Below are 21,756 nucleotides of genomic sequence, written 5' to 3'. Positions count from 1 at the left end.
TTCAGTTTCTGCCATTAAATCAAACCTGCAAGTAGAAACACACACACCAGCAGCCAGTGCTTAAGAAACCGGACCAAAGACATAGACAGGTTATGAAAGCAACTACAGGTACAGACTCAGAAACACAGGGTCCTAAGCCGGGAAAGGCTTTTTTGCATTTTTTAACTTTATCACTGCAGATGAAACCTTGATCCCTTTAACTCTGCTGCAAAAGTCCGGTCGACACCAGTGAAGGCACATGTTGAACAACATCTCAGCATCTCTGCACAAGTAGTTGGCCTTTTATTTGCCCACCTCCACGGGCAGATGCTAATTTCAAGGACCACATCATTCCCTGCACTCCCAGAAGAAACTCTGGGCCTTGGAGACAAGTAGAAACGTCCGCACGTGTGTATGCACGACAGCCTCAGGAGCCGTCAGTCAGGCTGCCTGTGCCCCCAGGCCTGCGTCCAGGCTTGCAAAATTGCCATGAGGGAAGGCAAAGGGGAGCTTGTTCATCTGCAGGGGGGATTAAAAAGAGATCTGGTTTGACTCGCCCTCTCAGCTCCTCAAATTTAGTCATAGCAAAGTCTGAGGCTTGAATTTCCTCTTGGAGTGTAAAATATGTGTTTAAAAAGTATGTGGTGTAATAAAAACCTTACCCAGCTGGTTGGGAACAAAATACGCTGGCTTTCTCTGTGGGACCGTACCTAGCAGCGATGATGGATGTGGAAGTGGTACATCCTGGGGTATCCAAGTGGAGTGAGATGGGCCAGAGTGATGCAAAGGAACCACTGACACGGAGGAAGTCTAGTTCATATTTTTCCCCTTCAACACAAAATTTTCTAATCTCTGTATTTTATTCTGGGAATAAGTTTTCCGATCACCTCCAATGTGTTTTAGAATTGATAATTACACAGAACAGCTTTAAAAACATTTCCTATGCTTTCCAGGAAAAACCATCGATATGTTGAATATTCCTATGCATGCTATAAGGCTATCAATTAAATAACTTTAATTTTTTAGCCCCAAGTCACAGTCTACATGAGATGACCTTGCACTTCTTTTTTAAATAGTAAAAATACTACAAATACTTTCTCAGGACAGCAAATGCTGACATCCCCACGAACTCACAAGCACTTACATACATTCCCACGTGATCTGTCTTCCAACCTTCCAATGTCGGTGTGAAGGTACCTCCTATGCAGATACCTTAGCTGGCAGAGCATCACCCACCTCCCCGTTCTGCTGGCAAGCCCCTCATGCTCTTGCACTGGGAGAGGCAGCCAGTGCCAATGCCCAGGCAAGGATTGGCTGCCAGCAGGATGGGGGGGGTGTGTGTGTGTGTGTGTGTGTGTGTGTCAGCGTTAATTACCTCTTGGTGTTACCAGTATAAATCAGCTTAAACCTGGTGGCAAAAATTCACCTCTGGCTGAAAGTTGGCAAAGGCAGTCTGGTTACTGACCTGAAACATTGTTATTTTTATCAAATTATCTACACCCCAGTGTCTGTTGAGTTATTTGCTGTTTTACCGAAGCACTATAGCCAGCTTCGACACCTTCCTAAACAGGGAAGGAGACCAGTAAAGGAGGAAAAGAGACAGCAAAGAGGAGGGCTGTGGTTTCATGCTATAAATGTGCAGTCGCAGTGTTTTGCCCTGCACGTGGAAAAGTTACGCTAGAGAAAAAAATAGAATGGCTGGAGGAAAAGAGCAAAGTAACAACCTGCCCTGTGTCTCCACATGCAGCTGCTGCAAAACACTGAAACTGCTAATTCAAACTAAAATATGCGTATGTACTTAAAATGAGGAAGATGGATTTCACGCGTTAGCTGAGCAAAGTGTGTGCTGCCGTATCTAGAATTTCCCACCAGTCTCAAAATACTACCTAAGAGGTCAAAACCACCCCCCCATTTTGCAGACCGAGAACTGTGCTGGGAGAGGGGAAGAGATTTGTTCACCCCTCCCCGGGCTGGCTCTGTGCTTGCACCACCCAACCCTGAAGGTGCACATTTTCCAGACGACCACAGGAACAATGCATGGATTTTCACCCGAAGCTCATATACAGTCAAAAAGGTTTGTCAGGAAAGTAGCTTTTACTTTGGGTCCCACTACACGGCCGCTGGGAATTTCATCCCCTTCTCTCCTGCCACCTTCTTAAGATTTAGGAAGAAACCAAAATCTCTTTTCACGGCTTGCATCAACAAGGGCAGTGTTAAACCCTTAGGGGTGGGTGGTGACAATAACTGCATTCCTAATCTTGGGCAACTCCAAAAGGGGTTAGTCAAACTATCGTATTATCATTATACCAGCTTGATGTCATGGATGACTAGCAAGAATTTCTTAATAAAATCATGCCCAGGCAGCAGTCTGGGATCAGCACTGCCTGCTTACAAGTTTCCTGGTGGGCTTTGAGGGGTTGGTACAGACCTGGAAATTTAAGAATACTACTACAGCCCATAGTATCACACAGAGTTATTTCCTAGAATAAACAAGCCCTCGGTGGGGCTGAGGCCTAAGGCGAGAATTTGCCCCTGCAGTGGCTCATACAAAAATTACAGAAAAAGTTTGTTGTTACGCCCTGCAAGAATCACGGTAAGCCACAACACTGCAAAACACAGCTCAGCGCCAAACTGCCCTCAGTTACTCATCTATAAACCCATTAAAAAAAAAAACCAACCAAACCAACTTGGTGGCCTCGCAGTGCCGCGAGGATGGATGTCAGCGGGAGGTGGCTGGACAACCCTCACAGCTCTGGGGATGGCCAAGTGACTTTATTTGGGTACTGAAACGTAGCAGCATGAGGAGAGCTGCAGAGAACATGAAAAGGGATTGAGGGCTTTGTTCTTGCACTCTTCCCCAAAAGGAAGCCGGGTAAGGAACTGCTTCCAGATGGCTGGCATTGATTTATTCCTTTGTTGTTTTTTTCCTTACATAGTGTCTATTCTCCCCACAATCCCCCTGCTTAATTGTCTCTCGTGGGAGCCGGATAAACAGCAACGGGCTTAAGAAGCAAGAGCTGGCTTTCTGAGATGCTCTGATGTCCTGCTCAGCTGTTAGAACTGTACATTAGCAAAACTTCGTGACTTAAAATCTAGAAATGTATGTATTTTAAGTTTAAGCTGGAAAAACTACAGTACTGAATTGAAATATTACCTTATTAAAAATAAAACTGAAATTCGAAGCCTTCTTTGCAACAGTAGGAAACACATGCAGGTTTGTCCAAGATGAATGGGTTGTAGCCAAGGCACTCCTGAGTGCATTTGTTAGCATCAGTTTTATCCTCAAGTTCTATAGTCTCCCTTTTGGTATACATAACATCCCCATATATACATCTCAGCAGCTTACCTCTATGAGGCAGGGGATATTTGTAGGCCAGAGGAGGCACAGGGAAGACGAGAGCCCAGCTGAAACCAGGTAGCATCTACTCTCACTTAGGGGAGAGTTCAGCAGGCCAACAAATCTGTATTGACATCTCTAAGGGGAATGATATTAAGTAGGTACTATGGATGCATGTAACTTCATAGCCTGTTACAACCTGTTGAGAAATAAGTACATGTCTAAAACAAACAAGGAAGAAGTGAAATTCAGAAAGGGAAAATCAGAGCAAAGATCAGGAAAAAATGCAGAACAAGTGTGTCATTTTTCCTGGTCTAACAACTACCCCAATGATGAAGGGCCCATGTTGCATGGCACATTTATATTTTAGATACCATAAACCCCACTGGCACCATAGGGAACAGCTCACATTAGGCTGTGAGCTCTACGTGACATTATTAAAAGTCACCTTTACCCTTTCAGTTTGCATGTTCTGCCAGACCCTTCGGACTGGCAACCTGCGACAGTGTTCAGAGAAGACGCATGCTCATCCTGTGCTTGCTGGGCTCCCCATCGTCTTACTGGTTCAGGCTGCCCACCTGCCCAGTGGGCTGCTGTTTATAAACCACGTACTACGTTTTATGCTCTGCTCCTGCACATTCCAACTGAAAAAAAAAGTGCAAGCATGACCATATCTATCCAGACCGTTCCTAAGAAGAAAACTAGCTGAGATAAAAATACTTCTTCAGAACAGGGTTTTGCTTTTCTGAATCTTTCTGTAGCAATCTCAGGATTACATACAATTTAATTTGCTTATATACACTGCCTTAAAAAAAAACAAATAGAAAACCACAAACCAAAAACAACCAAGAAAGTCACCAAAAAACAAAACTCTAAAATACTTCTTACACAGCTGTTACTAAAACCATAAAATCATTGACTTAGAGAGTCATAAAAATGGGATTTATTGTACATGTCCTGTTCCAGCCAGGGTCTTGTTTTAGCTCCCTCAGGTAGACAAAACACAGGGGACTATTAATTTATTTTAATCATTTTTCAAGCTTCTCCATGGATGACTTGGAAGCAGCAAGGAAGAAGAAAAGGTTCTTTTAATGCAGTATTTCAGACTTGTAATTTTGGGGGCTGTTTTTATTAGACAGCTAATTATTAACTATGCCATGCCCTCAGGGTCTGCATCCCTCCCAGAATAATTTTTTTCATATTAATATTTGCTCACATTACCTGTCTTCTTGAAGTCCCAGAAAAAAAGCCCAACCAAACAAAACCACCAACCAACTATTCGCCCAGTGTTTTGCATCCTATCTTACTGGTAAAATTAATAGTATGGCTAGGAAACATGCTACTTTATCTTTAAACGCCAAGAAGCCCAACTAACATGTATTTAAAAGACAAAATTATGCCAACAGCAATTCTGTTTAATATTGCATATTACAGGCTTTCAGTCTATCGACACAGACACACATTCATACACATCTCCCATAGAAGTCTCATTTTGCAGGGTAAATTTGTTTGCTACTTGGGACTTTCCCAGATTTTTGTGGCCATGTCAGGGCTTACAACTTCTCGATACTGAAGTTTGCTACCTGCAATGCTGATTTTCCACCTGGACATTGGAACTTGTACTAGTGTTCCTGCAGAAAAGCACAGCCAGGTTTACTGCAAGCGGTACATGCTTCTCAAAGCACTCAGCCACGCTGAATGGACTTACCACAGAAAAAAAGCTGAACCTCCTGATGTGTCTTTGCAATCCTCCTCTGACAGTCATCCCAGCTCATTTTAAGCGCAACAGTGGATGGATTGTGCAAATCTGAGCACAAGAGATCCCAGTGGAAAGAGAAATGCTCCTGTTTCTTATTTAGCTGGAATTACGATGTCCACAACTTTCCTCATACCTTGGTTTAGCACGCATTAAGTGCACATTTGAGTAAAGCAATGGATGGAACTTCCATCTTTTCCTTTGGGAGAGCACATCTTAAATTCAGAGGCAACAAATGCTTTCTACCTATACTCTACAGCTGCTAAATTTGTGACCATTGCACCAAATTAAAAATTAATGCCAGAGAGCTTTTTATTGTTCCAAATCTTTAAAATCATTAAATATCACGTTCACTGTAACTCTCTCTTCTTTGTAAGTGAATTGCCTAAAGCCTGCGATCACATTCAGAACGTTTTCACGTTTCAAAATACAGAAAAGAAAAGCAGAAGTACTTCTTCTGATGCAGCACCATGTATAAAGCCCTGTTTCCATTTAAGAATTCATATGAAGATACCTGGATGTTTTTGCAGTCATGCAAGTTTATCACCAAAATTATAGGAAAATAAGGCAAAAGCATCAGACTTAAAACTAGGAAATGTGAGAGGAGCCTATTTTTCAGAGGCACGAAGAGCAGAAACTTTGTCCTCAGTTTCACAAAGGTCGCCCTCCAGATAACAGTATTGTGAGTGGTGTAAGAGTACGACGTTTGTCTAAATACTTGCAGAATCAATTTACATTGCAGAAATATTAAGAAAACAGCAAAAGGAAGCTGAGTGAATCACACACCCAAAGCACAGTTGGTTGGGCAGTACTCGGGCTCGTGGACTTAAGACTGGGAAAGCATTTGCCTGCGTTTCAGAGCGAAGTAACTCTGTTTTCATTTAATTCCACTGTTCCTCATCAGTCTGTGTTAATACAGCAATTCTCCAGTGCAAAGATGAAGTACAACCCTCTACAGTGACTCATCTGTGCTGACTGAAATGTAATTAGTGTCCTGAAGGCAGTTCTTGCTCTGGTGGGGACTTGCTGCTGCACTGGAAGGGACACTGGGAAGGATGCTCAGCTGCTTTCCTTCCAGGCACACAATTTTTTTTTTTTTTTTCAAACTATAGTTCAAGTACTTATGAATGTAAGATAGCCTCTGTGGTAGTACTATGTACTGATGTTCAATTTTAATATGCATTCAGTTCATCATTCTAATGTGGCAAATTGCTATATACTATTTCACTGACCACGCAAGATAATGAAAAATATATCCTTCCCTCCTACTGTGGGCCGTACTATAGACACAACAGAATCCACCGAACCCTCTCCGAGTTATAATCACCTCCAGATGGAGTATTTAAGGCAAAAAAACCTGCCAAGCTCTATAATACCATATACATTACACAGCATTTCTAGTCTGGCCCCTGCAGAAATAATGTGAGATGCCCAGCTTAAAGGCCATAACCACTCAGAATTTAACTTTGTTAAACCGTGAATTTACTATTTCAGATTTACAGTCTCTCCGGTTGCATGGCCCAAGTCTGCCTCTGCTCCTGCTTACTCAGATTTATTAGCAGCACCCAGCAGTATTAAGTACCGAATCACACCTGTGTCTAAAAATAAGCCCTGCACAAACAGTTGAGTTTTACAGTAACAGCCTAAGATCACCAGGTGCTGAAACTCAGACTCAGTTTTTCAGTGATTTCAGTGGGAGCTGATTGTATTTGACATGCCCTAGGATCAAGTATTATCTGTAAACAGAAGCCAGCACAGGTCACGTGTATTTTACGCATGTTTTCAGCAGTTACTGGTGGGGTCACAAAGGGCTCTGTATGGGAACCTCAGCAAGTTTAGGAAAAGAAACATCACCTTTCCCCTAGAGCTTTTACTAACACACCTGTGAGCGACACAAACAGCAGATGCTCTAGTAAGCTGAAAACTATGAAATCTAATCCTATAAAACCAATTTCATTTTAAGAAATCAACCCACACGCCCAGGAGTTTTTAACTCTTCCCGTTGCCTTACATGCACGCCTCGACTGCACCCTCGCTCCATCAGACCCCTTACAGCAGTAAGCATGCACAGCCGATGATGCTTTCCAGATGAGTAGCTCCTGGATGCTTATTTTTAACTTCACAACTCAGTTTCTCGTCCCGTTTCTGATTTACTGAAAAACTTTAAAATCGGGCATAGTTGCTGAGGCTGTAGCTGCTGCTGTGACTTCGCGAGGGTGGTCGTTCATGTTCTGCCACTTTATTTTTACTTCTGTGAGAGATAGTAATGAAGGTAGAAAATAGGCGTAGAAAGATTCACAAAAATTAAGGAAGAGCGGGTGGTCTATAAGCACAAATACCATAACGCTATTTAAGCCATAATGCTATTTAATGTCATGCCATTACATAGTAACATAATCCACAGCCTAGCCTAAAGGAAGTGCCCACTCTCCTCAAAAATCTTTTTTCTGAGAACCCTTTCCTTGCTCACCCGATCTTTCAGCTCTGTGCAGCAGTCCATAGCATTGAGTACATCCAGTGATTTACAATCACTTCAAAGTACGCACTGGGCCATGCTAAAGCTTTTCCCCCCCACCAAAAAAAGGTGATTTGGGGAATATTCTGGGAACTTTTGGACTTTCAGATCATAGTTCTTAATCCCACACATACTTTAGTTGTGATAGAATAAAAATCATGCCCAGGAAATTATTAACATGTTTATCTTCCTCCAGTTCCCTGATGATATTAAGAATGTTTTTTTAACTAAGAAATTAAAAAAAGAAGTTGAATAATGGGGTGATAGCATTGAGAACTACATGTTTTAAAGTTGCTTTACTTCTCTACTCAAACTTCCATAGCTGAACTAATACCAAGGGAAAAAGCCAGTGACATTTTTCCAGAAAATATATGTTTTAAGCATGGCCATTTCGCCGTCCCTCCCCTAGTATTGTTTTAATAAGATCCATAAAACTAACCACCCAACAAGCTTTTCTCAGGCTAGGGTTGCTTGGTTTTTTTTTTTGGTTTTGTTTTTTTTCCACATTTATAGACTGTCATACAACAATGCTGCTTTTTTCCTCTCCCCAAAGCCACAGGCTTGCTTACCAAAATTGGAAACACAAATCCTTTTTTAGCAGTATAGCTCACAAGCATACACAGAAATATTTGCCAGTTTAACTGGACAGGAATAACTTCATCAAGGTTTTGTGTATTTTACCTGCTCACTAAGGACTAATTAAATACCTGATGAGCCCGTCCTCTGTTCACAGGGCTGTCAGTCACCATGCTGGAATCATCAGAATACAAGTTTAGAAAAAGGCATTTTCTAATACCACAGGATTTTTATTAGTAGCTTTCCTTAGGGAGAAGGCAGCAGGGGTTCTGCCTGCTTCACATCTCAGCTCCAATCTCAGCTTTTGCAAACTACCCACACCCTCACAGCCCCATCCCACTTGATTCAAGCAGCGTATATGGTAGTTTTAAAGTGGTCCTCAATGGTTATTATGGCCTTTAATTTCATTCTCCCCCTTCACGCTAGGGTCACTGGGTGTTTAACAGCACATAGACCTAGAAGTTGAAGTCCAGGCACCTCAATGTTACTCTAGAGGCTGTGTCCTTACTGTTCTCTGTCCCCACCACCTACCTGCAAAATTACAATATTGATACGCAACTTTTTTGCTGCTTGGATCTTCTGCCAATAACTGGGATTTTGAGAAACTTGAAGGTAATGTTGGTTTCAAAGCTCCAGGATCCTTCCTGAAGGGCATCTGATACCTATTGCAACTATGCTAAGTGTCAGCTCGGCCAACAAAATCCATGGAATGGTGTCCATTTCCACCAGCTGAAGAGACATATTTAAAACCGAATGAACTTACTCCACATGCCCCTTAGCAAATGACTGTGATCACTTTCAATAGGCACCTGTGCCACCACAGATTAGCCAGCAAAAAATTAGTATTATATGATAAAATTCAAATGCATTATTACTGTCTTGTCACTATGGTTTCCCACTGAGCTTTTACTAGATGAAAGTTCACGTATTTTCTTGGCATTCAAACAAAAATCATTATGAAAATAGTGGTGCAATTATTTCCCTAATAAGGTTACCTCTAAAGCAAATGTCACAGGCGCAGCCCATTTTCACAGCTGCTTTTCAGCCCTTTGAAGTGCTTTGTTATCCAAAATAATAAACTGCTGAGATGAACTTTCACTTACGTGATCTCATTGTAACACTAAACATCATTCCTGACATCTTCCACTTTAAAGACATAAATGGAACTAAATCCAAAGAGCACAGACCATCTTTAGTGTTTCACTGTAACAGGCATGAGAGAGACGTTCCTACCCAGTTCTGCTGACTTGGTCTTGGCAAACACATGCTCATGCCAAGATGCCTCAAATTTTTACACTTTCAAGCATCCTTTATTTACAAATGATCCTAAAGCTGGACAGGTTTGCTTCATGTACAGAGTGAAAAACAGATGAGAGCTCAGTTGAAATTTTTAAATGCAATTCTGAAGTCTGTGAGATACAATCTAGATTTAATCCATGAAGTGTCAAATAAGACTTCAGAGTTACAAAACGGACTCAGAGTCACTGAGCAGCATCTTTCCCGACTTCTCTGAGCACTCTGTGATCATCACTTTCAACTCTCCCCTTACCTCCCTTTTCTTTTCACTCCTCTATCACTGTAATTAGCATAAGATTGATTTACAGTGCATTCTTAGTTTTACTTCTCTTTCCTTTGTGTGCCTACGCAAGGAACGGTTTCATTGCCATTGTGTCCTTGCCATTATTAAAAAGATTATAATTTAATTTGTATTTAGAAATAATAACTGCTCTTGCCAAATGCAAGTCTTTTCTGCCCTGGCTGCCCATCAAGTCTACCTCAAATTTAGCCAAACTCCAAGGCTAACGACAAGGGCATGGAGGGCAAGAGCAGAAGAGTTTGCAGGTAGCCTGTGATAACGCCTTCCCCATCTTCCAGTTGCAACCTGAAGTGAGTACTGACAAGATATGAAATTATGTTGTTAATGGACAATGAACTGGATTTACTAGCATGAGGATTTTAAACATTCAGCTGTAACAGCCTTGCAGCTCGCATCTGTACTGACGCAGCTGTCAGGAGAATTTTTTATTATTTACCTTCAATATTTGTGAGAAGGGAATTTTTAAGATTGCTGTTATCATGAACAAGGCAATAGCCTGAAAGTCTATGCAAGAAACTATTCAAATCTGCTTGCTTTACGCTAAGCTCAACATACGCTTTTCATTCTGATTTTAATACCAACATTTTCTATTACTGAATTGTGTAAGACACGCTGACACTATATACTCAGTGAGCAGGTCGTTTTGACCTTGTAGTAGTAGAAACAGCATGACTAATAGCAAATTAGATATGGTTTTGGACACAGGTCAGGCGGGCATTTTGATTTTGTTATGTGTTAGTACAAATATTTACAGACTTTGTAACACAACAAATAGCACAAGCATAAAAAAAGGGAGTGGTCAATTCAAGTAAAAAAACTTTTGTCTTTTCAGAGGAAGATATAACTTTATCATAAAAATTATTAAAAAATTGTATTTCAAGAAAAAAAAAAATAGGTAGAACTTCAGTATTTTTGAAAACTGGTTATTTGACAACACTGAAAATGGTGGTCCTCATCCATGAAAATTACTACTATAGTATCCAGAACGTATTATGGAGTTAAAAGATGCTTGAATTTGAATACGAAAACAATTTGAAGCCTATGTCTAAAAAACTCTTTTATTGATTCAACAGAATAATTGGCTACACCTACAAACCTAGCTTTGAGTTTAGTTCAGCTTGACAGAGTGATTCACCTAAAAAAACGTTAACAGCATTAGTTCAGACATACCCATGCTTACAGAATTTATAATAGTTACCGGTAAGTAACTGATAGCTCACTCTGTAGTATGAATCACAATGTTGAATCCCAGGACCAGGGAAACTTTTGGCAAAAATACAGTTTAGAGGCACGGGATATTTACTTGTGGTTGAGAATTCTTAAATCTGGAATGAATAATCCCTGAAGTCATACAAGCCCATGATGACCTGCTCAAGAAGGCTCATATCTTTCCTCAAATCACTGGCCTCATTTCAACATTTTCTGGGGAGAATGCTATTCTCCAGTGCATCAAAACTAGTATACTCCAAGTGTCAGCTTGGTTACCAACTCCTTTTCCTGTCTAGAATACAAATTGCTACAGCAAAAAAGGTTTAATGGTAGCTATTATTTTCAATGGTAATCTTTTGTCCTGATAGACACAATTTTTAAATAAATAAAAAAAACCCCAAATACAGTTTTCTGGGCAGCAAGAGGACATTCTTCTTCCATGCTCTTTCTCATGAGGCAGAGCCCTGCCCCGCGAATTAGACATTTGATCCAAACTGGCTCCATATGGGACCACCTCAGCCGTCTGTGCTTCATGCTCCAGGAATTACAAACACTTCTGGAAATGCACAAAAAGCCACCTGAGATGAGTTGGTATACAATGTCAACAGTTGAACTTACTAACATGGTGTTGCTGGCTCCAGAGGAAAAATTCCTTCTCTACTTTCTTTCTCAACAAACTGTTCAACAGGCTTATTATGGTTTGCATGGTACATGGACACAGGCTGCCTTGAGGACTATACTTGATGTGCTCTGCCTTCCACAAGCAGGCTGAACCCTAAAAAGCTTTGTGGTAGCTCAGCTGAAATCAGAAATAATAGAAATACAGCAAACAAGAACAAAGCAAGGACACCCTCCCACTCCCACCCCAAACCCCTCCAAAATCCAACCAATACATGGATGAGTCCACATAATTCTTCCCCAGTTTCTCAGTTCTTTGGTTTGGTGCTGAGCTTAGTCTGAGTTCTCACAGGAAGGGTAGTTAAAACGGCACCGTCTCAGGCCTTTGTGTGCCAGACAACACAGCGCAATTACGTAAGGGCTCCCACAGAAACTGCTGAGTCTGAAAGGTTCATGACTAAATCTAATCCGACTGCATCAGAAATCGCTTCTTACAGAGATACTGCACTCGTTATCTATTTGTCAGAGATTACCTATTTTCTAGGCTTAGTTCAGTAACACCTCAGGAGAAAGCTGACAGCGATCTAAGGTAAATGACCAAATACAATTGCTTTGTACTTAAAAAGATTAAAGAAACAAAATAGGTTATTTCTTAAACTTCAGTTTTTCAAGAATCAGTCTTGAAAAAAAGGCATTATTTTTCCACAAAAGGCTACATTACAATCAAAATGTTAATTAAAAATCAAGACATTTGAATGTATTAGATTATAAATATTACAGAATAGAACTCAAAGTCTCGCATTTGACCTAACTTCTTTATGAACAAACTTATTCATTATGGTACTAAGTTATCAATTTAAAAACAGTTCCATGGTTATAACATAAAATGCATAATTAGGAAAAATATAGATGTACTGTCTTACTTCCTTAGGACAATTTTATTCCAGTACTTTTTTCCTCTGGACAGAGGAAGCTATTGTAACTGAGCACACAACAGCTCTTTTATAACAGAAAAAGTTACCAGCGTGCACATAAGTTGCATCAAGAACAGGGGCTCTATACAATGTCCAGAGCCTGTTGAGAAACACATAGCTTTTATATGCTGTGGATTAAAGAGCACAACCATCTGGTCAGCTTTCAGGCTAAATGAGCCAATGTTATCCCTGCATGCCAATTTGCACAATTGATAAAAAAAGGCCTATTATACATCTGTCTCAGTAATGTCTGATGTTACAGTTTTAGCAACACTCTCCTGTTTTATGATTATTTCAAGTTTTATATTTTAACAATACACTTACTTCCATGGGTACAACTGGCATCGCTACGTACTATATAAATGCTGTTCTTGCTTTATTATGTAAAATAAAGATTTAAAGGATAATGGCACTAAACTGACACTTTTTACATTGCTTTTAATTCCTTCTTCCAACTTTTTACAAGATTCACTATCGCAGAAGCCAGAAGGTGAAGGATTGAAAGAAGTCTTCACATAAAAGCTCTACGGACTGATATTTAATGAACTGTGAGATGTAAATCAATGCACAACAGCACAGTTTAAGCTTAAAATACTAGGATAACATTTATATTAAAAATAATTCACCTACAGATAATACAGTCTAGTGTTTATTGTATGTTATGGCAGGTACACTTGAATTTCAAAAATTTAAAACATATAAAAAGTGGTTAAGGGCTAACATTTTATCAACATGTGATAAATGTGTAAGAATGTTTATTGTACAGCAGGGTACAATGGTAGTGTTAATGCCAACAGGGCACCACAGAAGTTAGTTTAAAAAAAATTTCCACTATGCTTTATACAAACAACACCACTTGCTGTTGTTTAAGAGTATTGGGAGAGGATTGCTGTCTGAAGGATAAGCAGTCCTATAACATTTTTAATGTTAGATAGTGTCATAGTACGTAATTGGTGAATGTTTCAAAATAAAACTAGAAATGCTGTAATTACTTCACAGAAATGCACATCCAATATTTGTTTTCAATAAGAACAATAGGTACAAGATTATAACTCTCCCTATATGAAATAATTTACACACAGATGAAAGCTACACTATCTAAAATAATCACTAAATACATTTTTCTTCTGGGAAATAAACAAGCAATTTTTGTTTTGCATGATCAATATCAAAAAACATATAGCAGAAGTAGTATTTTTTAAAACATAACTGATGCTCTAAAGAAAAAAAAAAAGAAAAAAAAAAGAGGAAGAAATGAGAAAGATTTTTCCATGAATGTGCAACCTAAAATCAACCAAGCTTATATTGTAGTACGACCATATTAAGAAACCACTGATCAGAAATACAACTTTATGGAAAAAGTTTATAATCCACAAAACTGTTCATCAGGCCATAAAGTAAAATAGCTCCACAGTTTACAGATAAAACTGAGGCCACATAGATGCGTGCTATGTCTTATCTCCAGTAAGTAGATACTTAGGCAGAGGATGTGACACTTTGTTTGTAGACAGCATGGTATGCATTTCTCAGCAAGACATAAGGGAAACAAGACTCCAAGAGATCCATTGTCAGGAATGGAGACTCCTGCACAATCTGAAAAATACCAGAAACACAAGGTTTTGCAGAATACCTTCCACTGCCTGCAGCTGCTAATCTATTTCATGGAGATAATTCTGGTCTGCAGCACACCACCACTCACGTATTTCATAGCAAAAAGAAGTAATACAAAGTTTAAACGCTGGGGAGAAACACATTGCAATAAACTCACCACTTGTCAAAGCTAGTCATTTAGCTTTCATATATATAGTCATATAGCACTCCTGCTACTTCCAAAAGATACAGAATACTGAAAGAAAAGCCTCTGAGCAGAGAGGATTTCCCTCACACACTCTGAACAGTGCTTCTTTAATGTGAAATTTCATTTTAATATTATATGTACTAGATGATCAATGAAAATGATCTGAACAATGTGATACAATGTTCTAGGTGACAAAGGACAATGGTAAAAATATGTGTGTGTGTGTTGGGGGAGTGAAAAAATTAATTTCTGACATTAGAATGCCAGGAAGAATGACAGAAAATTATTTCCACTGGTTGATAAGCTGCAACACACAAGGTGACACCCAAAACGCCCTTGCTGAATGATGCAATCTGGAGCCTATTCCTTAAGTTAATAACACATAAAACAGACAAAAGCTTACCATGACTAGTAGTAGGTAAACAGATTCTCTGTTCCTTGTAGTAGTTTTGTCCGTCTCCTGGCCAATCTTCAGTAGACTAGACGACGCAAGCTACATAAAAACCAGTATTTTGAAGCAATAAATATAACAATGCATTGATTGACTTCTGCTATTTTGCTATACACACACAAAACCTTTCCGAAGAAATCAATATCCTAGCCAACAGACACTGCGGTGTACTAATAACTATAAAGGAAAGTAAACCTGAACACACAAACCATCACTGTGCTTTAGTCTCAGTGAGCCTTTTTTTTTTATTTCTAGCAGTGTTTAATAAGCAATATGTGCTATTTAGTACAAAAAGTGAATTAATTTATTGCAAAGAACTTGTGGTTGTAATCATTGGTTGACCATTATAAAGTCTACTGTAACTAATGACAGAACTTCCATGGGATCAAGAGCTCACTTTCTCTCTCCTTCCCAAAATGCATATAAACTTACTGCATTTTGGTAAGATTTAAAGTGATTGGAGTTTTTGTTGTTTGAAGTTATACTCATTTTGCAATAGAAGAACAAATTAAGTTTTACTTCCTAAACTATATTTTTAATTGAAGAAATGTCATCCTAAAAGTAAATGAATAATACTTTATCAGACCATGAGCAACCCTACAATACTTAGTTTGAAAAGATATCCTGGAAACTTGTAACACATACTTAGGTATTTACAAGCTCAGGATGACAGAATACAGTAAAATACTTAATCTGCAGATGCACTGACAACCCATGTTTTCATGCCTTACAGAAATTTGAAAAAAAAAAAAAACCAAACCCCCCAAAAAACCTCTTTTCAACTTTCAGATGTACAATCATCATTTATGCCCTCACATCAAGCAATGGCAATGTGCCTAAACCACGTGTTTACCAGAAATGGATTTTAACTTAAAATGTTAACTTTAAAATCTAAATCAAGACTCCTCTTGAACAAATTCTGTCATTAATCAATTTGTAATATAAAGTGAATGTGCAAACTTCAAAATAATCTTAACACATACTCATTGGTATTAAATAACCTAGTAAGCTTTTTCTGTACTTAATTAAGTTTGACAGGAAAGCAGATCATCCCCGGCAGCACATTTTCTTCTTAAGAGAAATATTTTTCTTTCAGAATAACAGTAAGTGATATATAAAAGGTGTTAGAAAACAAAGATTATCAAAATATTTGAACCATCAAGTCATGGTCTGTGCAGTAAAAGCAGTGGTCTGAAACCAGCTTGTAAACACTGAAAAAAATGTAAGCCTCATACCAAAAGTGTTTTTATCACATGAAACTATACTGGTTTCCTTCACTTGTCAAATGTATGCAACTTGACACAACCATTTCTTTCATCTTTTACAGCTAGCAGTTGCATTAGACAAGGTCAATGACCAAACGTTTTTTCTGTTTTACAGAATGCAATGAACTTCCAGCAATGAAAGATCCTTTTAAGAAAAAAAAACTAAAACAAACCCCAAACCAAACAACCCAAACAAATGAATTCTTTCTGTGGACTTCTCGTTACAGAAAGTTACCATTATCCAATGCCTGTAAGTGTGTAAGACACCTAAAGTAAGGGGGGAAGAGATATTTTGCAAAATCAGTAGCTGCCATTTTAGCCTTTAGTTTCCCTTCAAGTATTGGCTTAATTAAGAGCCACTTTAAAAACTCTATTTCTACTCAGGCAGCACACCAAAATGTATTTAAAATGCATCACTACCACCTAAGGGCTTTTGATTTATTTTTTTTTTAGCATCACTAAGGATTTCAGAAGCCTTGATCTTCAGCCTACTGTGAAGCATAAAATTTCCTCTCCCCAAATATCCCTGTAACATACCACTACCAGACAGCTACTGTTTAAAAACGGCAGACATGTCAAAAGGTACAACTCAAAAGCCACTCTGGAGTTGCTGCCTTTGAATAAGTAAAACAAACTGAGGAGTCCAACACATCATGGGAAAAAGTCTGCTAGACAGAATCTTGATTTTATACGCATTGCACATTTCTTTTTTTGAGTCACAGGCCACCACAATGTAAGAGATGGCATGTGCTAAAATACTAAGGATTATACCGGGAAAAAAAAGACACTTGTACTGATTTGCTAGTGTTACTTCCCAACATCAAACACAGCTGACTATTGCTAAAGGACTGCTACTAAATTTAATCTACATATAGACTTGTATTAACAATATGCTTTTGTCTCTGGTGCACCAAACCCAGATTTATATGAAATCAATTGTATTGCATACCAAATTAATATTACATTTTTCACCTGAATTTGAAAATACTTCCTGAAGTCAACAGATAATTTTTCTTGTTAAGATACAAATTTTAACCTATTGCTAGACTTCAGAAAAGTAACTTACCCACACCTGATTTTCTCCTAATCAAAATCAACACTGTATTATACAGTAACTTTAGTTTCTCTGCAATCTATAACTACAGGAAAATAACAAGCATTACAAGCATTATGAAGCAATATTGCTATTGGAATAAATCTTGGTTAATCAATACTCATCCATACTAATCTAAATCTTTACATTTACATACAGTGATTAAAATTACTCATAGCTGATTGCCGCTGTAAAGGTAGCACTTGCAATGCAAACATTAATTATTTAATGACAGCACTGCGTAAGCTAGACTATGTATAAAAACAGATTGAGGGGCATTAGGGGGTGGATTTAAGTGGCATTTTAGAGGAGCTAGCTCTAGAAATGAAGTTATACATACAGCCAAAAACTCTTTAAGACGGTCTTCAATGCTTCCCTTGTGGATGGTAAATAAAGCTGCAGCAATCTGGTTGATAGCTTTTGCCAAGCAATGAATGTTGTTGCAATGCCCTAAACAAAAACATACACAAATTACCTCAGCATCATGTTTGAAAATGACAGTGTTCTTTGGAAAATATCACCAAAGAGTAAACAGACATCACAATGAAAGATCAACTTTTAGCATCCTACACAACGGGAGCAAAGTACTGGTACTTTGAACTTGGTATCAGGAAAGCCACCAGAAGTACAGATCTCCCTTCTGAATGCTGTAATGATCACAACAATGTGACAAAGATCCCCATGGGTTTTAGAAATAAGGAAATATAATATATTGGAAGTTTATATGGCCTCTACAAAACTTGAGGGTATTGCCACTTGAGTAGGCTAAAAAGACACATGCAAGCAGCATTCTTCCACCTAATTGGCTATTTTTCTCCCCTCTGTGTAAAGGAACAAGTTGTCATGCCCAGTCAGCATTCACCCAAGAGATCTACAGGAACTCAAGAACAACACTGTTGAATTGCTAATTGCTGTACATAACATCTTGCCTAAAATTCACCCAGGCTTCAGAGGCCTGGAAGGTGATTAAATGACACCAGTTTTCAAAGAGAGCACAATTGCTCCTCAGTAAGCCTGATAGCTCTTCTAGGCAAATTAAGTCAAGTCTACCACTTTACAACAAAATTAATAGACACCTGAGCAAATATCTTGGGAAAGTGCTAGCATATGAAAAGGAGGACGTCTTTGAGGGAGTTAGGAAGCATACAAGCATGCAAATACTACTGATTCCTACCAACTCTTTTTGACCACTGCTGAGCACTGAGCTCATTTTTTCATTCACTTGTTTATTGTAACTCCAAGATCATGTCTGAACAGTGAGGTCAGCTAGACCCCATCACTCCACATGAGAAAAATGATTTTTTTCCCCATGCATATCACTATTCTTACTTAAAATGAATTTGAACTGTCATTCTGTTGCACAATTTACTCAGTATCATAATATCTATCTGCAGCTCTTTACTCCTCTAATATCCTCAATAACTTCACATGATATGAAAATTTTCTCACCTCACTCTTCACCCTCCTTCTGGGTGGCCTATGAGTATGCTGACTAGTAGGTCCCAGCAAAGATTTCTATGGATCTCCACCAGCAGGCCCCCCAGAGTTGATACTCCTACTCTGTCTCCATTTTTTCAATTAAATATTGCTGCTTGAATATGCTAGTCCAAAAAAAGATCACCACTTTCCCTGAACATCAGTCAAGGACATCTATTCTGCTTAATTCTGCTGATTTAAGTTTATATTTGCTTTTGAAATGGCTTGATTTTTTGAAGTGACTTCATTTTTATGTCTCAGAGACTGTAGAAAAAGCATCACCAAGGGAATTCAGCTGACAAATCATTGTCTTCCAACCTGCAGCAGGTTTCAAGTCTTTAGAAAAGGTTATGTCTCTCGCAGACTACTGTTCTATTCTAGCCTCTAGACGACAAATTAGTCCTCTAGCCTGGTATTTGACTAGCAGTTCATATTTCTTACTGGGAACAAAAGTAAAGATCTGTTAGAGCCTGAGCCTTTATCTGGAGCTAGTGGAAGAATACAGGCTTGATCTTGAAGCAGGCAGAGAGAACACAGACATTGCTAAAAGCTGTCCAAGAACTGTCTGTATTTGGGAGGTATGTCTTGCCAGATTAGAAAGCTGAAACTCCTTCAAATCTGGGACTTGTTGATGGATAATTTTGGGATTTGTCCAGGGAATTTACTTCATAAAAAGCAGCATTCGTTAAGCCCTCATTCTGGAAATAGCATCTATATCAAATGTCTAAAGCCAGATGTTCTACAATAAGGGCAGGACACAGGGAAAAGTAATATTATGCAAGGAAGGCAGGACTGACAAGGTCTATTCTGTTTGTTCAGTTATTTTTGTAAAGTGAACGTATTTTATATAATCCTCTTGCCAGACTCTTTTCCTCTCAATAAAAAAGAGCCCACTCAGTAAAGAATTACATAATACAGAGGCCACATCTCATAAAATCAGTAGCAACTCCTAATACGGGCTTGAGTTCTAGATGTAACTTCTCTCCAGTCACAGTTTTATGAGATCTTATTAACTGTACTTACTTTAAGAACCCACTTTGAAACAAGCTTTGTCTGACTTCATGTTAAGAGTTACTGAATGTAAATGAAATTGCAGAAACTGGAATATTTAGGCTACATGATATAAAACAAGCAGAAGGTAGAACTATCTGTTGTTTCAGCCTGCTAAGACCCTGAGGACTTGGAAGAGAGGGGAGTTTGAGGGAGGCAAACCCATATGAGCTCTAACCCGCTGCGCAACCTCTAGCTAGCCTGACCAACGTTCTTAGAAATAAATTTGTAGAGGGATGAATGTGAAAATATAATTACCGTTAAAAACTTTTAGTACTGACCCCCTGGCAAGTAGTACGAGTTTTGAGACACCACAGTAAGAAAGATGCTTTTGAAGGAGAAATTGGTAGCAGAAAGTGCTTCCAGAGGGTTTCTTTTACGAAATATAAACAAGTAATATTTAAGAGATGTGGTCTTAAACATACATAAGCAAGTTCATTTGGACTGAGTTAAGAGAATCAACCTGATTGTCCTTTATCAAGCAAGTTTCTACCTGTGCCCCTCACCAATCACATTTGATATTCCCTCCTGTTGCCTGTATTCTGAGATTTTCATTCAACCATCATGACTTTGAAGAAGCTCACAAAAAGCCACAGAAACACTGTGAGTGCAGATAACATGAAACAACTCTGCAGGTTACACATTGTTCTCCCTATTCATCATAAAAAGATGTTAACTTTAACATTGATTTGAAAAGTTAGGAATTTTAAAGTCCTACTCATTGCATCAGAGATTTATCCAACTTTTTCACAATTGACAAAAGGCTACATTATTAATTTAAAATGAAACTAGAGTTAAAAAATCCCTAATCTCTCAAAACTGAAGAAAATGTTAATTAACCCAATTTAAAACAATAAGCTCAAGACTCTCAAAAAATATGATCTGCATACTATATTAAGTAATACAGAAGGCTTTCAGAATTTTTGATCTTTTCCTAGTACTTTAAATTTTCAGAAGTCAGTTCAGACAGTCTTTGATTTTGACTGGATTAAAAATAATGCAACTTTAAAAGAAAAAATGGAAAAAACACAGTGTACCCAGTAAATGGATGCAGAATAAACATGGTCTTTTATGTGAGCCCTGCTACACATCACAAAGGAAATAGCTTGAACAGCTGAAAGGTGATTTTTGTGTGTGTTGGAACAGTTTTGTCAGTCTTTTTTTTTTTTCCCAACTTAATTTTGTCTGAAAGAGAGGTTTTGGGTTTTTTTTTGATTACATGCAAAGAATTTCCTTGAGGCAAAGATTTTTATTTTTTTTTTAAGAAAGTTGAACTACTGCGTAGGATAATTCTGTTCACAGCTTACACCTTCCAGATTCTGTTTTCAAAATTTTATGCTTAGTAATATGAACAGCATATTAAATATAGAAAAGACACCTTGTATGAGTGGCCCAAAGCTAATGTAAAGATTACTAAAACATCTATACTATTATATAATAAACCTCACACTAGTTAATGTAGAATGTACGCTCTAGCAATTCCACATACTAGGATGAGATTGCCCCCTACAGTATCTGAACTGTTCTTAAAATCTCAAGTAGAAGGCTGATTTTTCATAAAAAGTTATCTCAGACAAGAGTTAAGTAAATGCTTTTTAAAGCAACTTTCAGAAGAAGTTTCCTGGATTAGAGCTAGCTGATTTTTAAATTTTGTTCACTACAAAATGTAAATAAATATTTAAAGCAAAAGTATTCAAGAAACGACCAAGACTATTATGAAGAAAGTATTCACTGCAAATTTTTAGCTGATTTTACGTTACCTTCAATGGCGGGGCTATACTGAGACATCACATTACTAGCCAAAGTCGGCAAGGAGACTGCCACGAAGACCATAAGAAGGCAAGCAATTTTATATTCTTCTTCTGGACTAATGTTTTCTAAAAACAAAACCAAAGTTCTTTAATTAAAGAAGTCATCTTAAAGTATTTCCTTTCAACTGCAGGTAGTTTAGAATATAAAATGTTTGACCAAACTGAAATTTAAACCCATCAACAACAAACTCAATGTCTGTATTGTGAAAGGAGGAATAGTATGTCAGTCTTGCCTGAAGACACAGGATGGA

General features: G+C 38.3%; 1 protein-coding gene across 6 annotated transcripts in view; it reads right to left on the bottom strand.

The window, feature by feature from the left end:
* Window positions 1-12,979: 12,979 nt before the first annotated feature.
* Window positions 12,980-21,756, bottom strand: part of NCKAP1 (NCK-associated protein 1) — a 53,053-nt gene continuing 44,276 nt past the window's right edge. For 4 of the 6 annotated variants that reach the window (XR_775375.1, XM_010583235.1, XM_010583236.1 and 1 more), the window contains 4 exons: window positions 21,455-21,571; window positions 17,509-17,618; window positions 14,763-14,852; window positions 12,980-14,154 (listed from right to left, as the gene is read on the bottom strand). Coding sequence is in view for 4 of the 6 variants with exons in the window: in XM_010583235.1 (XP_010581537.1) it covers window positions 14,038-14,154; window positions 14,763-14,852; window positions 17,509-17,618; window positions 21,455-21,571 (434 nt within the window). In the remaining 2 variants the exon portion in view is untranslated. The remainder of the gene's footprint in view (window positions 14,155-14,762; window positions 14,853-17,508; window positions 17,619-21,454; window positions 21,572-21,756) is intronic. The other 2 variants (XM_010583237.1, XR_775374.1) reach the window with 2 other exon arrangements.

The sequence above is a fragment of the Haliaeetus leucocephalus genome, unplaced genomic scaffold (genome assembly GCF_000737465.1).
Source record: "Haliaeetus leucocephalus isolate CR32 unplaced genomic scaffold, Haliaeetus_leucocephalus-4.0 Scaffold880, whole genome shotgun sequence".
Classification (NCBI taxonomy): domain Eukaryota; kingdom Metazoa; phylum Chordata; class Aves; order Accipitriformes; family Accipitridae; genus Haliaeetus; species Haliaeetus leucocephalus.
Note: the sequence above shows the minus strand (reverse complement) of the source record. Positions and strands in the feature narration are given on the sequence as shown.